This window comes from Vipera ursinii, assembly GCF_947247035.1.
Source record: "Vipera ursinii genome assembly, chromosome: 2".
NCBI classification, from domain to species: Eukaryota; Metazoa; Chordata; class Lepidosauria; order Squamata; family Viperidae; genus Vipera; species Vipera ursinii.
The window spans coordinates 90,727,598-90,745,741 of NC_139513.1; the positions used below are offsets into that span (position 1 = coordinate 90,727,598).

Here is an 18,144-nt window from a genome sequence, read left to right on the forward strand (position 1 = left end):
GGAACTGATCAAAATAGATCTGTACCCTTTTCCAATCTGTTTGCAAATCTGATTCTCAAGATCTTTTATTTACCGTGTGATTTAATCTTAGGTTAATCTTAGGGCAACTAAACCTAAATAAACATTTATTGAGATTTCTTTAGTTGAAAATGAATTTGTACACACCATTCTTCAGAAATTCAAGGAAGAATGCACATTATTTGTTTTGAGATAAAATGAAATTTTCAAAATCTATTTTCTTCAGTGTCTTTCTTAACTTTAGTTTCTTTTTAATAAAGAAAATTAAACATATCTTCGTATATAATCTTTTATTAAAACAATTGTAAATTTTATGTACAACAAAGTATGTACAAAGAAAAAGAATGTACAAGAATTTAAGCTGCAGCCTAGCAGTTTGCCAAATCCTTTTTTCTTTCATGTTGTGGTGTAGTTGATAGAACCCTCTTAATGCATTTTTTACACTTTTCACAATACCTATTTAGCTGACTTCTTGAAAAGCACAGTGCAAATAATCCATACATTCACCTATCAACTTCAAAGCATATTTTTCACTGGGAAAAAAGTGTAATGTAGCTATTGTTTAAGATAAATCTATGGTAACCAATGAATGTGTTATAAATAAAATTTTGATGAACAAACAACTATCTAGTTTTCACAGTTTAACATGTTAAGTAAGATAGGGTTCCAGAGTAAAGGCCAGCATAAATTTGAAGTTGAATCCTTCCCTCCTTCACCCCTGGGGCATCACTAGTCTTCCAGAGGGTAATTTTAAGTTTATACTCTGGATGAGCTTAAAATATGTATGAATTTACCAACAGTGAAAAGCCATCTGCTTTTACTTTCTCCATGTTTAAAATTATTTATGCTCTAATCCTACTAACAGATGAACAGAGTAAAAGAAGCAGCAAACAAGCCTTAATTGGCTTATAAGGTAGTTAAGCACAAAAAGTAGAGTTTTATCACAAAGATATTCCTACACACAAACTGTACATAAATCTCTGGGACTTTTCCACTCTAAACTTCGAGAGTGTCAGTGTCAAGTCCACAAATAGCATTCAAAACAAAGTAGTACAATGATGAAAAGGTTTAAAATCCACAGGATAAAGGGGGCACAAAGTGTCGAATATCCAACAAAGTGTATTCTGCGCTGGATTTTGACTCTTGTGGAATTACTTCTGCAGAAACAAAAGGAGAAATAAACATTTAGAATATGGCTTCACTAGAAAATGTAGTAGAGAATCCATCACAAGTTCAATGAAACTGCAAGAATCATACATAGGTGTAATGATCTTCCTTCATCCAACAGAGCTCTCGTTAGATTAGAAAGAGATGCAGAGGTCTAAAACTATAATAAGTATGGGTAGAAGATATTAGCCTATATAATCATAATTCTGATCAGCACTACTTCCATGAAATGCAATGCATGTAGCTCCCAGAACCCCTTCTTATGATCAGGAAATAGGACAATAAACATGCATGATTCTATAATGCTGGGCTAAAGAGATTAGTGAGTAGAACAATCAGAGTAAAGGGCCTATAAAGATAGTCCTCAAATTACAACCGTTCATTTAATGTCCAAAGTTACAACGGCAATGAAAAAAGTGAGTTATGACCAGTTCTCACATCTGTGACCACTGCAGCATTCCCCACAATCATGTGAGCATGCATTTATAATGGTTGCAGCCGTCCTGGGGTCCTGAATTGTCATTTGCAAGCAAAATCATTGAGGGGGGGGGATAGCCAGATTTGGCTAATGATTGCATGGTTCATGTAACAAAATAGGTAATAAGGTCATTAAATGGGACATGGCTGACTTACAACTGCCTTGCTTATCAGCAGAAATTTTGGGTTCAGTTGTGGTCGTAAGCGGAAGACTATGTGTGACAATGGGGGAATGCTCTAATGAGATAAAGAGAAGAAATAAAACGTTTAGAATATGGCTTCACTAGAAAATGTAGTAGAGAATCCATCACAAGTTCAATGAAACTGCAAGAATCATACATAGGTGTAATGATCTTCCTTCATCCAACAGAGCTCTCGTTAGATTAGAAAGAGATGCAGAGGTCTAAAACTATAATAAGTATGGGTAGAAGATATTAGCCTATATAATCATAATTCTGATCAGCACTACTTCCATGAAATGCAATGCATGTAGCTCCCAGAACCCCTTCTTATGATCAGGAAATAGGACAATAAACATGCATGATTCTATAATGCTGGGCTAAAGAGATTAGTGAGTAGAACAATCAGAGTAAAGGGCCTATAAAGATAGTCCTCAAATTACAACCGTTCATTTAATGACCAAAGTTACAACGGCAATGAAAAAAGTGAGTTATGACCAGTTCTCACATCTGTGACCACTGCAGCATTCCCCACAATCATGTGAGCATGCATTTATAATGGTTGCAGCCATCCTGGGGTCCTGAATTGTCATTTGCAAGCAAAATCATTTGAGGGGGGGGATAGCCAGATTTGGCTAATGATTGCATGGTTCATGTAACAAATGTAGTGATTCATCTAACATAGGTAATAAGGTCATTAAATGGGGCATGGCTGACTTACAACTGCCTTGCTTATCAGCAGAAATTTTGGGCTCAGTTGTGGTCGTAAGTGGAAGACTATGTGTGACAAAGGAGGAATGCTCTAATGAGATAGAGAGAGACAGGTACATTTCTATAAATTGAAGATAAGAGGTGAAATGTTTATACCTAGCTTTGGTATGTCAAAGCCGTTATCTTGCTCTTGCAAAGTCAAGTCAAGGGACAGATTCTGCATTGCAGCTTCACTTAAGTTGAACACTCTTCCTTCATTTAACAGGAAACCTCTTCCACCAACGCTGCTTTGCTGCCAGTCAGAGCTGCTAAAGAGCTGCCAGAGAGGAAAAATAGGAGATCAATAATCTGAACGGTTTTCTAGTTCGTTCAATTCAAAAACACTGTTAATTCCTTTCTAAGAGGCAGGTTACAAAACAAAGACTGCAGCTGCATTCTTACGTTACGTGGATTCTTATGATTTAATGCGTTTCAGAAGCAAAGAAAGACACCCTAAAGCAAACATGTCAAACTCGCGATGTCATGTGACATCACACAATGTATCGGGACAGTTTTGCCATTGTTGGCAATGGGGTGGGCGCAGCTTCCGCATGACGTGTCTGGCCCGCAGGCTGGCAGTTTGACACCCCTGCCCTAAAGTATCCTTTCTTAACCAAGACAAATGGGAACTCTTGTACACATTGCATGCCCACCCACCCCTTTGAATACTGCCCCTTGGACTTTATGTACTGTCCGAATGCCAAAATTATTAGAAAGAGAAGAGAGTCTTACATCATACAGTGGAATATCCTCATCTTCATCAGTTATTGTGAGGTTATAAAAAGCCATCAGGGAAAAGGAAGGGGAGAGAAAAGAAACATAACCAATGAATCTCAGAATTCAATTTACTAAATGTTTGTTTCCATTTTAATATCATCAACAATAACACATTTCTAGTCAGTGAGAAAATTAAAATAAAGCATTTGGTAATTTATTTATTATCCTCATGCAAGTAACGTCTCTATCTTCAGCTCATACTGGCTTAATATATAGAATTCTTTTACTGCAAAAGGCAGATTGATAATAATTAATAATAATAATAATAATAATAATAATAATAATAATAATAATAATAATAATAATAATAATAATAATAATAATAATAATAATAATTTTATTTATATACCGCCCTTCTCCCGAAGGACTCAGGGCGGTGAACAGGGCAGATATATAAAAGATACAAAAATACAAAAGTTAAAAGAAAATTAAACATATGCCCGACTAAAAACAGTAAATACAGATATTAAAAATGACCATAAAAACTCAACCCATCCCCCATCAGGCCAGGCCGGCTTGTTCAAATAAGAGTGTCTTCAGATCGCGACGGAAGGAGCGAAGGTCGGGTGCCATCCGGAGCTCAACCGGTAACCGATTCCATAGCTCTGGGGCACCCACAGAGAAGGACCTCCTGCTGGGGGCCACCAATCGACATTCTCTGATCGGTGGTACCCTGATTAAGTATTTATAATTAAGTATTTATAAGCCCTATATTTCAACAGGAGATATTTAGGTATATATTTCCATTCTCTTAATAAAATTAATGAGATTTACATGGGCTTAACTTTCACTGGGTTAGGCCAGTAGTAAACTAAATTTAAAAAAAACAAACTTTTATATCATTGCATCACCCCCATGAAACCTATTTCTAACCAAGAAAGCATCAGATAAGACTACACAGAAATCTTTGACTTTTTAAAAAGAAAGTAGAGTAGACAGATAATCTAAACAACCTTCCTTAATCTGAATTTCAGTTTCAGGGAGATGAAAACTGTATTATCTAAGACAGGCATGTCAACTCATGACGTATTGCGACTTTCTCCCCATTGCCGGCAATGGGGTGGGCGTGGTTTCGGCATGATGCATCCAGCCCATACCTGATCTAAGGCATTATGGGAGTAACTCCAACCCATGTGGGGAGCTAACCTAAACCCTGCCTTTCTCTTAGTTTTGTTCCTCAATCCAATTATGATCAATCAGCTATCCACTGGTTCCAAACAATTAAATACTAACCTTCAGAAGAAGAATAGCAAGGTGAAACCTGAAGTCTGTATATGTTATTTGTGCTGTCAGCAGCCTGAATATCAGGGTAATTCCTCCAGACATCATTGTTTAAGATGGCATCATTGTTTAATTCACAGTTAAGACCTACAAAAAGTCCATTGAAAGTATGAGATTTATAATACAAGAGGTTTTTTTTTCTCCCTAAGATTGTCCTACAATCTAAAGAAGCCATTTTGTTTCACACAAACAAAATGATTGACAGCCCCTCCCCCACGATGAACAAAACATGAGATGCTATGCCCAGACAAATAACTGGTATTGCAGGTCACAATTTCACATAAAAGCTAACTCAACAACCTCTGAAAACCTAATAAACCCCATTTCGGCCAGTCACATAAATTCCAACCTTTTCATTTTCTTTAGTTTTAAGAAGTTCTCCAGTTGTCAGTGCAGAATAAAACAAACAAATAAAGAAAAATGTCTTAATTCTGAAACATCCCTGAGAAGCCTAGCTTTTCTTTTTACTCAAGCAAGCTGAAAAATGGACTGAAGCAGGCCTGGCTTTTCCTTGTGAGACCCACACAGTTGATTAATATTGTTTCTTACCAAATGTGCTCCCCACTTCCATGTCCTCTGTTGCACTGCTGGGAAGCGCATAGCCACTGTGGTCGTCAGGCAACTGAATGCTGTTTGTTGCTTCGACCGTCTCTTCTTCCTTAATATCGTCCGCTGACTGCAAAAGATAAAAGCACCTCAATTATGGCAAAATGTCAACATTGTCTTTTAAGTTTAAAGCACCTAGAACCGGTTCCATGGAGGGAGGTTTTTCCACAGACCAGAGGGGGTGTGAAAAAAGTGATCAAGAATCTGTCATCTGAGTCTCTTCTCTATGGGTAGTCCTTGACTTATGACCACAATTTAGCCCAAAATTTCCGTTGCTGAGCAAGACAGTTGTTACATGACTTTTGCCCCATTCTACGACCTTTCTTGCCACAGTTGTTCACTGCAGTTGTTAAAGTTAGTAAGTTAGTAAGACTGTTGTTAAGTGAATCTGATTTCCCCACTGACTTTGCTTTTCAGGTCTCAAAAGGTGATCGTATGATCCCAAACTGTACATGCCAAGCTGCCAGTCTGTAATTTGATCACATGAACACAGAGCTTCTGCAATCATTTTAAGGTGTGAAAAATAGTCTAAAATCACTTTTTTCCCCGCCCCATTGGAACTTCAAAAGGTCACTAAATGAATGGTTGTAAATCGAGAACTACATGTATTTCCTTCAACCGGAATGATTTCTGCCAGCAGCCATCTTCTTGTATCTTCCACAACATATTGTCAGTAGGAAGCTTTTCATTGGATGCAGAGACACAGAAAGTACCCTCTGTACGAAACCTGGACAGCGGCATCTTCAGGGAAAGAGCAGGGTTCAAAGCTACAAGATGGCAGGCACAATTTCTATCACAGTTGGCCCAGTCACCTTGCAGGTTTTGACTTCTGCCCTGCAAATACCCATGAATCTGTGCCCTTTTTAATAATTCACACGCATGTTTTACTTAAGCTATTGAAAATACATATGTTGTATGGATGCTTTTACATATTTTATTGTTTTTATGATACATTTTATGATACTTATAGTTCTAGATATTATTGTCGTGAGGCCCATTGCCTAAAGTTTTATTTTTGGATGGGCAGCCATATAAATCTTTTAAACACACACATACATACCTTTCTTGGGCTCTTGCTTTTTGGAGACTTTGACTTTTTTTCTGTTTGAAAAAAGAAAACAAAAACACAGGCTTAGAATAAATACATTTTAAAAGAGAGTGGGTGACAGACAATACAATTGCCACACAATTCGGGTGTTATCCATCTTATAATATTTTCTTCTCAAAGCCTGCAATAGTGTAATTTTCTTGGTCACAAAGCCATAGCCATTCTTGGAAATTTTTTCTATGAATTTCGGTAGAAACTCACACTTAGAAAGATAGCCATAGACTGGCTATGAAACCGTCTATGGCTGTCATGTAAATCATTCTATGTAGCTTTGCTGCCAAGAATGTATTTCTAGTGAATTGATAGTTAACTTTGAGAATCTAAAGGTCTAACAGGAAGCTTTTCTTTCCTTAAGAGAGACAATCTATCTAATTCCACATCCTTTCCCCCATCTAAGCAAGAAAATGGATAGAAAAAAATCCAAAAGCAGGACTTGAGGAAAATTACTTATTCATCCCATAAATCTCCTAATGACTCATTTTCCCAGTGACTGGTATTGACAGCTGTCAATAATCAAGAAAGCAAAATGTAGCTATCCTCTATAAATCTACAATTTACAAATAAGCAGAACTAGTTCACCATCCCTCACTCAAGTTGATCCAGACAAAGTAACTTCAATTAAATTGCTATTTTGCAAATGTAGATGATGCATGACAAATTTTATATTGCTAGTATTGGAAATAAGACACATCCTTCGTACGTTTTGAGCAATACCTTTTTTCTCTAATTTTACTGAGGGTTTCAGCATCTTATAGACTCTAATAGCGCCCGGTCCTCTGCTAATGCTTTGATCCTTCACTTCTTGAATGTCAGGCAAGGAATTCATGGCACAACGGAAATTTGCCTTCCATGTTTTTGGATCAGGGTCTACATCACCATCTTTGTATCTCCCTGTAAAAAGACAAGATGCTGTAAATAAATCTAGGCCTGAAAAGAAAAAAAAGTAAAGGCTGCATCCAGCTAATGGGATCCTAAATCTCATTACATTAAGATACTCTGAGAGGAACCCACTAAAATTTCTGTCTGCTTGACAATGATTTTTTCAGTCTATACCAGGAGTAGGCAACCTTGGCTCTTTTACGACTCTGTGGACTTCAACTCCCAGTTTTATGTTACTGGAAAATGTTTTATGGTCCTCAACTAGATATTTAACTGGTTGTTGTGGTTAAATACATAAATTTAGAAAAATCAAACTCCTTCAACATAACAAGAGCCAATTTGGTAACCAAAAATCAAGGGGGGGGGAGAAGAAAAATACAGAAAGGTTCAGTTGTACTATCACCATCACCTTTCTACAACAACATACATTAAGGGAGATTCAATAACACCTCACAATGAACAACTGACTGTTCATTGTAAAGAGTGGTTTTGTTAACATGCCAATGTAGTATTTAGTAGCAAAACCAAAAATCTACTCCATACTACAGTACTGTACATACATACAGAGAATGACCAGCCCATCATTATCTCCCAAGGTGATAAAACCTGAAAAAAGATTCCTATTTTTCACACGTCAGCCATTCATGCAGACTGGTGACCAAGTCTTGGGAAGCTTATAACTCTGACATGGAAATACTATACAAGAGCACAATCTCATGGGCCTCTGTGTGCTTCCAATAGGTGCCTATTCATTAGTCAGCAGCTGAACATATTATCAACAGTCTTTTGGCGGTGTGTGTGTGTGTGTCTTTCCAGTTGCTGTGACTAGTAAATGCTGGAGTTACACTTGCTTCAAAAACTATTTAGAGAAAGTGTTTTGGAATGTCTAGGAGCAAGACCTGTTGAAAGAGGATCATTCTTTTGTCAGACTTCCGTGCAAGTCTAAAAAATGTTGCACGTTTTAAGAAGGTACTGAGCTTGTCGGGGCATTCTGAAACACGAACACCCTATTAGTATACTGACCACAGACACTCAAGGAAGGAACTAAAAACTCTTTGCCTAAAGAGGGAGGGCAAGGAAAAGGGGATCCCTTTGGCTAGCGTTAATATAATGATTCCTTCCCCAAATATGGTAACCATATGAGTCTCTAGAACAGACATGTCAAACACAAGGCCCGGGGGCCAGATCCGGCCCGCGAAGTGGTTCCATGCGGTCCGTGAAGCCATCCTGGAAACAGTGAGGGAACGGCCCCCACTGCCTTGGCCCTGAGACCCTCCTTCTGCCAGAGACCCTCAGATCTGTCCCACTCCTGCCCAGGCCCTCCTAGGCACCCTTGATGCGAACAATGTAGAGCTGGCTATGCCCACCCAGTAGGCCATACGCACTCTAGCCACGCCCACCCAGTAGGCCATGCCCACCCAGTAGGCCACGCCCACACAGGCCACACCTACCCGGCCCCCTGAGGGCAACTGCAATGCTGATGCGGCACTCAATGAAATTGAGTTTGACACCCCTGCTCTAGAAAATCTCTAGAAATGTTTTGCTATCACCGGAACAAAATAGCACATACCAGTATGAACAGCCCAGTTTTTGAACAGGCAGGCATCTTTTTCCAGTTCCCACCCATGCTTAGCAGCATGTTTCCAAGGGATCTGGAACTTTTTCTCTTTCTGCAATTGAAAAAAATACAATCCTGAATAAAAGCATCACTGAATTGCACAGAGAAAGCAAAAATCAAGAAAACAGTAGAAAGCTGAAAATGAAAAACAAACAAACATGAAAATGAAAAACAATCCCTGACCTGTGAACTAATCAAGTAGTAGACGAGCCTACATTTCTGATATTTTGTGTAGCATTTGTCTTGTCTATTGTATACAGCCTCAAATTTAATAGCGTAGCATTTCATATCCAGGTGTTGTATAAAACAAAATAAACGAAAGACATATTGATTTCTTTCCCTAGAGTTTACTAGAACAAATGTAAATATTTTGGGCATAGCCTTAACCACAGAGAAATGGTCCTGTTAGCTGTGCCTGAACCTCTTGCATATCTATTTGGAATTTTAAAAAGCTAGAAAAGTGCAAGAGCATAAAGTTATCTCGGTTGTAGAGTTCAGATTGATGTTAAAATTAATTTTAAACATAACATCAATATTAATTCAATTTGCACTCTCAATTTCTTTTCAATATTTTTGCTCCTTTGATATGCTTTTTCTATGATAATTATTCTTAAGCAACAACAAGTTTCATTACTTTTCTTACTATAATGTTTCATTTTCTATAATAACCTTGAAGCAAGAAAAGTACTCAAAGCTAGCTTTTGAAAGACAGTACATGAATAAAATTTTCTATACCTTATCGAGCCAATAAAGCCCAGGAATTTTATTTGAATTAATCTGCAGTTCCAGCCAAGGTCTCATGCGCATCCTTGTTTGTGGCATTTTGGCTCTAAAAACAAAAAACAAAACAAAACAGGAATTATAAGCACAAGACAAAATCTCTAACTTGTAGGAATATCATGACCAGTAGCTCATATTGTAATGGACAACTTCAAAATTGTTTATTGGAATCTATTTTTTAGGGTGCAATAATTGCACAGAATCAGATCATCAAATACCCTGATCAGACCTCATTATGTACCTAGGAAGAACGCAGGCACCCAGTTCCCTCCAGGAAGTTGCCCAGTCATCCAGCGAGCCTCCCCAGCTCTAATCCAACTCCTTAGGTGCTATCCTGGTTTTTGGAGGGAGGGGCTGTAGGGTGGTTGCACTGTCTGCATGTAGGTGTCCACAGGACTTTGCTACTTTTCTCAGAATGACAACAATGTACCTGAAGTTCCACTTTTTTCCCCCATGATGCTCATCTATAAAAGAGGTATGGATGGCTTGGATCACCACACACCTCACCTCAGTGGTGCTTTCATGCAGTGGTGGGATTCAAATATGTGAACAACCAGTTCTCTGTGTGGATGCCACCTCCAGAAGTCCATTCTGGGCCTGGCCAACAAAAAGTTGCCCTCCTGCCTTCCAATGCAGCTGGACTCATTACCTCCTAAATATTCTGTATGGACAACTCTTTTTAGGTTTAATGATATTTCTAGCTAGTGAACTTTACCAGAATGCCTTTACACATGGTAGTAAGGGTCAGAGCTGAAAAATGGCCCTTAGTCTTAGGAGAAATTTTATAAAACAGCATGAGATCCTGCACTAGGAATGTTGTCAAGGCTTGATGATTTCCTGTTTGCAAGATTTGGATTGGGGCCAGGTAGTTTCAGACTGTATAAACTCATTCAGGGGAAAACACAATTAGTTCAACTTTAATAAAAAAAGGATCTCATCTTTATTGTTTAAATGAGCATTTATGAAGAAGAAAAAGAGGTCAAGAGTATCTACCGCTTTCTAGAGGTTTTTAATCAGCCTTTTGAATCTTCTATGTTCCAACTAATAGTAAGGATAGAGCATGGACTTACAAATGTCCCTACTCCAAGCCAATTCAAGCTTGTAATTCAGCTCTGGCTGGTGTCCAGTTCCTTGTTGCAAAGCATATTCCTCCGTGTAACACTGATCTCCCAAGGCTCTTGTGCAAATGGTATTTCCAAAGGGTGAAGAGCAAAGGCATTCTGCACTTTCCTGCACTTGTTGCAGAAGCAAAACTATCTGCTCCATGCATTTGCTCTAGGAAGTTTAAGGTGACACCTGCAAATCATGTATTTACTTCCATGGAAAAACGTCTGTGCTGAATTCAATTGGGGGGGTGGGTTATCAGTAAAGACGGAATGCATTTGAAGCATGATCTTGGTCTGTTCCTCGCCAGGTGTGTTATGATTCTGCTGTTCCACACTACAGTTTGTCTCATGTGTTGTATTCATCCCTGCAAGGGATTCAAGAATGCAACCTAATGGCTATCTCTACCCCTTTATCTAGTCTTTTCCAAAATCCTTCCCAAGATTCTGATTTGTTTTATAATTCATTTTTCTGTTGCAACTTCTGGACCACACTCAAGAGAATACAGAGTTAACAATTGGCCTGCCTCTCTTCACCCCCACCCCACCCCACCCCCTTCTCTCTCTTCTCTCTCCAACCTCTACTTCCTGGTCCAAACAACAAAAGCAGCAACACCACCCATTTACTGTAAATCCTGGGTCACAAAATACTTTCTGGCAAAACTCGGGATAGAAAAAAGGGTGGACCAAGCCACGAACTTTTTGCAACTTTGCCAATGAAACTTACTACTGTTGCAACTTAAAAACACAACACGACACACTCGCCTCTCTCACTTCGCCAAGTGTTCGTTCCCCCTTCGCGAGTAACCGGAGCGCGGACTGCACCTTGCGCTAATCCTACTGAAGCCGCTGTGCGGGCGCGCTTCTGCAAACACCGGCCGGGGCCGTCGCTCGCTTCACCTGACTCCTCGGTTACAAGTGAAGTGGTAGGGATACATTTGATTTGTTTATGGCCCGCCTTTAATATTTTTTTATAAAGAACTCAAGGCGACGAATACTCCTTCCTTCTTCCGTTTTCTCCAGAACAACCACCCTGTGAGGTAGGTCGGGCTGAGACAGACGTTGACTGGCTCACACGTCACCCAGCCAACTTTCTTGCCTACGGCGGGGCTAGAAGTCACCGCACCCACCCACTCACCCCGTTGTACCTTGAGAAACATTTCCATCCTTTTAAGGCGCTTTATAACCAGGTACTCTCTCGGCCCCGGAGTAGGTCACAACTGGCCAGGAAGTTTTTAAAGAAATTCTTAACTGCAAACGGCTAACCGCTTCGGATGTCTCCCAACTACCTTTCTCCCCGTCTAAAAGGTTGACTCAGCCTTCCATCCTTCCGAGGTAGGGAAAATGAGGACCCAGATTGTTGGGGGCAATTAAGCTGACTTTGTAATAATGCCGCTTGGGGTGTGTGTGAAAGCCCTAACAAGCAGGCATATACATAGAATGAAGGCTACTGCTAAGCTTGTAAGCCGCCCTGAGTCTTCGGAGAAGGGCGGGATATAAATGGAATTAAAATAAAAAAAAATAAAAATAAAAAAGGGCTAATGCGGAAAGCGGACCTGCACTTCATCGCAGCGCTACAAGAATTAAATTTATCAAGCAAATAAAAACCCCGGCGAAGCTACTCGAACCTCCGATCCTAGCCTCGGCGCGCTTCCGAGCGCTTCTGCCACCCCACCGCCTCAATTCTTTGCGAGACCACGCAACTGCTTCGGTGGACGAAAAAAGTTGTTCAGGTGAGGGTGGCAAAGGTGTGACTTGGCACAGAACTGCCCCGTGCCTGCCTCGATTTAGGCGCGGATGCCGCCAGCAGCCGACCGTCACTCGAACCCACCTCGCAGAACTCGGTGTAGGATCACACCCTTCGGCAGCACCCGAGCGACCGACAGCGTCTTCCCGCGCAGGATCCAGCTCTGCTCCGTCCGAGAGACTCGCCGCTTCTGCAGGCGACTGTCCAGGAGGCGCCTGTATTATTTCTACAGGTCGCCGGGAATCCCCCCCTTCGGGCACACAAGCGGGGCCATCTTAGCCAATCAGCGCTCCGGACGCCTTGAGCCGCGGCCAATCCGCGCCTCGAGGCAGGCGGCTGTTTAGCGGAGCCTGATTTCTGAGAAATCAGGCTATTGAAAACCAGCGGCGGGAGGGGAAGTCCGGCTTCTCTTCCCCGCCCCTTGCTCAAACTTTGGCGGCGTGTTGCGAGGGCGAAGAGGAAGAAAACGCAAGGTTCTTATTTTGGGAACGCGAAAAGCCGGAGCACGTGGATGGTTCCCAGGGCTCCGCAAATCTTTTCCTGCCAGCCCCACGCCCACGCCCACGCCACCAGCCTAACGGCAAACCCCGGCCTGTTGGAATGGCCTGAAATCCAGCCCGTCTTGAAAACGAGGGGGTTGAATGGTGCTCGAATGAGAGTGACCTCCTTGAACTGTGAACGTTAGTTATTTTCGAGCTGTGGGTCTGAGCCCACCCACCCCCCTCCAGGATCGTGAGCGGTTGGAGTGGATCACAGTTGTGCTTTCATTAAAAAAAAACCGGCAAGGCGCACCTAATGTTTGGAACACCAGTTTTCGGGGTCAAAGTCCACCAAGTGTCTTGAGATAGCCTATAATTTATAGCTTCAAAACTATGGAAACAAAACGGCACATTTGCTTACTCCCCAGTTTTCAACTATACGAAGTTACTCACTTTATGTGAGGACCTCATAAATTAATTTGACATTTACAATGGGGCTCCAGTATAATAGCCCAGTGCTAGAGCTACGTGAGCCTGGGATGCAGCTGAAACTTCTGAGGCTGTCTTAAGAATGCTCCATGCTTCCATCCCAAAACCAGCCGCCTCCAGATGTGCCAGACTACAAAACCCATAATCTCTACTCAGGATCTCATGTGCTGCACCCCAAGCAGAAAAGCACCAGTTTGGGGGGAAATTGCCGTTCCAGTGTGTAGAAGAACATGCATGGGCTCTCTTGGGAAAAGGTTGCCATATACAGAAAACAGAGAAGCCCTTCCCCAAATATAATAACCCTTTTCCTAAACATGGACAAAGTTCTCTTTAGGGTCATGTCAGCTTGGCTCAGAAGTCGATTGCCATTGTTGGAAGCAGCCTTTCCCATTTGCTGGTTGCCTTTAAGCAGAGGCTGGAATACTCTCCAAAGCCGCTGACACTTTTATCTGGATTCCTGCAGAAATCAAGGATTGGACTCAACCTAAAGAACCTCTTTCAACTCTTTAATGTTTTATGAAATAAGTTCATTTCTCCAAGGGCATGGCACTTGCTTAGCTTTGGCTCAGGGGTGCTGTTCGTAGAGCATTGTATGGAGGCTCAGTAGGGTTCAGTGGAATGGGGAGGATATGGGCTATAAGCAGGCAGCCTTGGCAAGGAGGAAAAGGAAAAACACAAGGTTAAAAAAACTGGGGAGTAAAAATATAGTTAGCACAGTGGGAGGAGGGAGAACCAGGCTAGGAGGATCCAGTTCTCCAATCAAAACCTGCAGGATCCAGTCCATAGGTTTTCCCTAACAAGTTCTAAAAAGGAATCTTACAGAGAATGCCACCACACACACACACACACACACACACACACATCCTAATCCAGTGTTCCTTCTGATGAAGACTTTATGGTTCAGTCCAAGCTGGGAATAAATAACATGGCGGCTGCTTTAGAAAGAAGGTTGCAGTTTATTGAAGAGGAGAGCCAGACAGGAAGATGGCTCTGGAAGAAAAGAGAGCCCGCATGTAGTAGGGAGTGGATTTTATACCCTCTTGGGCTTTTGTTTGGAGTTGTTTCCTGTTCCTGTTTGAGGCTTTGTATTTCCTGTGTCATGTACTTTGACCTGAATCTGAGTGTGCCCCTTTGGCATCTGTGGGTTAATCCTATTATGCCCTCTCTTAGAGCTTGGGTGGGGTATGTAGATTTTAGGTGTCTTTGTCTTCCTAAGATTCTAGCTGGAGGGGTACAACCTTCCTGAATGGATTATTTACATCTGCATTTCTACAGAGCTGGTTTCTGCTTGGGGGAGGGAGACTTGGGGCTATTAAGAAAAACTGGGCATGCTTTTCTGCCTCTTTAAGATTCTTTGAAGAAATATAATATTCTGCCCTTTTAATATTTCCTTCTCTGGTGTGTGTGTGGGCCTGACTTCCCACACTTCTGGGACTCTGTTGGGATCCTGACCATCTCAGTGTGCTCAGAGGATGGCAAGTTGGAACAGGCATATGTATCTGAACATCCAGCACTCCATTATCCTTTCCCCAGGATTCCCTAAATATGAACTTGGAGTGAATTCAGATGATATCGGGAAAGCTGGTTGATCCCATCTCCATTTCATGTTGAAGTCATAAATATAACATAAGCAAAATATCGTAAGAAATGCGGGGTATTATCTTGAAGTTTCAAGGTTAGGGAATGGTGGCAAAATATATCTAGCCCACAGGTAGGCAACCTCGGCTCTTTTATGACTCATGGACTTCAACTCCCAAAGATACTGGACTATGGACTACACATTACTCACATTATACATTACTCTCATAGTGGGTTCCCATTCCAGGAAATCACTTGACTGTCATGATAGAAAACATAGGTGCAAGCAAATGATTTAGTACAATCTATCCTTGTTATTGTCTAATTCAGGGGTGTCAAACTCAATTTCATTGAGGGCCGCATCAGCATTGTGGTTGCCCTCAGGGGGCCGGGTGGGTATGGCCAGGGTGGGTGTGGCCTACTGGGTGGGTGTGGCTAGAGTGCATATGGCCTACTGGGTGGGCGTGGCCAGCTCTGCATCGTTCGCATCAAGGGTGCCTATGGGGGCCTGGGCAGGAGTAGGACAGATCTGAGGGTCTCTGGCAGAAGGGGGGTCTCTGGGGGGGTCTCTGGGCCAGGGCCAAGGCAGTGGGGGCCGTTCCCTCACTGTTTCCAGGATGGCTTCGCGGGCCGCATGAAACCACTTTGCGGGCCGGATCCGGCCCCCGGGCCTTGTGTTTGACATGTCTGGAATTGATGCAATTATTATGGCATCCTTTCATCATTAATACACACCTGTCAAGCAACGCTGGGAATATGAATTTATAACTTCCTGGATTCCTGGTGTGCATGTAATCTGACTGAAGAGAAAGTACAAATTTAAAGCAAGTGTAATAAAATATTACACCTTCAGACCTTACCTAGAAGCAGTAAGACCTTATTTTAATAACTCTGCAGTTTGATTATTTTAGCCATGTTTTTTAAAATTCATTTGCAGCCAGAGATCTACTGCCTAAACTCAGAAGATTCATCTAGGGGCAAGAAGAACTGTGTTGTTCTCCCACACTTGTTCTTTTCTAATTAGGCCGGTTTATCACAATTAAATAAATACCTTCTCTTTTTTCACTTTCTTGTAGAGTAGGGATGGGGAGAATTAGGAACACATCCTGTCTTTCATTCCTCAGCTGCTGTCTGAACCCTTGTAAATGTATGTCTCAAGTAGGTATTGTTCCTTCATATGATTTGGTATTAAATTCAGGCAGCCTACCGACAATTTGCAGGGCCTTAAGCCTTGGCTATCTGCCCTGGCTTATAGCTAGGCTGATCCAAGACTCTTCTAAGTAGTGTATGCATATTTTATTGCTACTGGATTTTTTTTATCTTTTTGTCCCCTTGTCTTTTATGGTTTTATTACTATTTCCTTCTGTGTTTTTTACTTGTGAACCACCCAGAGTGGCTAGGAGTATCAGAAAGAAAAGAAAAGAAAAGAAAAAAAGAAAAGAAAAGAAAAGAAAAGAAAGAAAAAGAAAAGAAAAGGCTTGTCCAGAAGAAGGACTAAAACCTATATTGGATTATCAAATTTCTCAGCTGCCCTATGTATTTAATTTTCCTTTTTTGTACTGTTCCTGTAAATTGTTTTTTAGTTGATTTCATGATTGTTCACCACCCAGAACCACTTGCTTGAGATGGGCAGCCACACAAGTCGAAGAAATAAATAAAAATAAATGGCACAAACCACAGCACTATCAACATGACTGTCGAGGTGCGCTGAAAAGGAGGTCAAAAAGTATTAGTTTCATCAAGTCAGCTCTGTTAGGGTTGCATATTGCCTGATTAACTGTAACCTGACATTTCACTTGTGGCCGATAGGAAGGATGTTAGTCTCATTCTTGCTTGGCTTTATTTGCATTTTTTCTTTTGAAGCATCGTGGCCTTCCTTAGAAGCACAATGGATTGGTGGCTTTGCACTCGACAGAAGATAGCATATAGAAGCTGGCTCTTTTTCGTGGCTGTTGAGAAATAGGTTTCTGTGCATCACAGTTTATTTCCTTATTTGCAGGACTTATATCATTCAATGACTCTTAGGAAGCTCACAACAAGGGAGGGCCTTCTCAGGATACCGCCGGTTAAGGATTGCCGGCGGGTTATTCCCAGGAGAAGAGCGTTCTCTGTGGGCGCGCCGGCCCTATGGAACCAACTCCCCATGGAACTTAAGACTGCCCCCGACCTTCGTTCATTTCGCCGGGACCTGAAAACTTGGCTCTTCGAGCTGTCTGGCCCAGGCTGAGGGGTTTTAATTTTATTGGGTTTTAGTTTAAATTGGGGACTTGATCTAATTAATTTTAATCTGATTTTAACTTTTGTATGTTTGTTTTTAACTCTCCCTGTAAACCGCCCTGAGTCCTATGGGAATAGGGCGGTATATAAATTTAATTTAATTTAATTAATTTAATTTAATAAATAAATAAATAAATCCCTAAAAAAATTGAATAAAAACAAAAGTATCCTTCTCCCCGGACAGGTACTATGTTACAATGGTGTGAATACTGTTATTGTTATTATCATCATTACTGTAAAGTTATGTTTGCTTTATTTACTTGTCTATTATCACCACTAATCATTTCTGTTGTGACAGCAGCTGAACTCAGTTCAAAGAAGACTTCGCCCTTGTTTCAGATTATTCCTATACCTGGATTAGCACTACCACAAAGTTGACTTAAAAGGGCAGGTGAGTTGTAAAGAGGTTCTGCATCAAAAGTGTATACACTGTGCACACTTCTATAGAGCCATATTTACAGTGCTGCCATTCATTTCATAAGTGGAGGCAGAAATGCAGAGCCATATTTTTCCTTCACAGGAAAAAATTATTAGATTTTTATCCCGCATTGATTACTTTATAAGTACCGGTAAGTCAAGGCAGCAAATACGCTTAATCAGTACTTTTTTTCTAAAAAAAAAAAAGTGCTGGAACTCTCATCTTAATCTTTTATTTATATAATTGTATTCATATATTTATATAATTAAAAATTATATATTCAATTCTTAACATAAATTTACTTTATTGTATTTAAGACAAATGTTCATAGTAACTTCCAAAGTTTTGTCCAATTCTCATCCGGCAAATCTTTGAGATTTGAGCCAGGTTTAATTCATAATTGCCTTTAGTTT

At 40.9% G+C, this 18,144-nt stretch overlaps 1 protein-coding gene across 2 annotated transcripts; it reads right to left on the minus strand.

Annotated features, from left to right (window-relative positions):
- Positions 1 to 299: 299 nt before the first annotated feature.
- Positions 300 to 12,730, minus strand: IRF1 (interferon regulatory factor 1). 2 transcript variants are annotated; one of them, XM_083352596.1, is made up of 11 exons: positions 12,575 to 12,730; positions 9,596 to 9,689; positions 8,813 to 8,912; positions 7,078 to 7,254; positions 6,316 to 6,356; positions 5,199 to 5,325; positions 4,602 to 4,736; positions 3,324 to 3,346; positions 2,709 to 2,868; positions 1,819 to 1,899; positions 300 to 1,175 (listed from the first exon to the last, which is right to left on the minus strand). In XM_083352596.1, coding segments are annotated over exons 2-11 (933 nt in total). In that variant the 5' UTR covers positions 9,683 to 9,689; positions 12,575 to 12,730; the 3' UTR covers positions 300 to 1,173. The 2 variants fall into 2 exon arrangements, with proteins under 2 accessions (XP_083208722.1, XP_083208721.1); XM_083352595.1 differs by lacking the exon at positions 1,819 to 1,899.
- Positions 12,731 to 18,144: the final 5,414 nt, after the last annotated feature.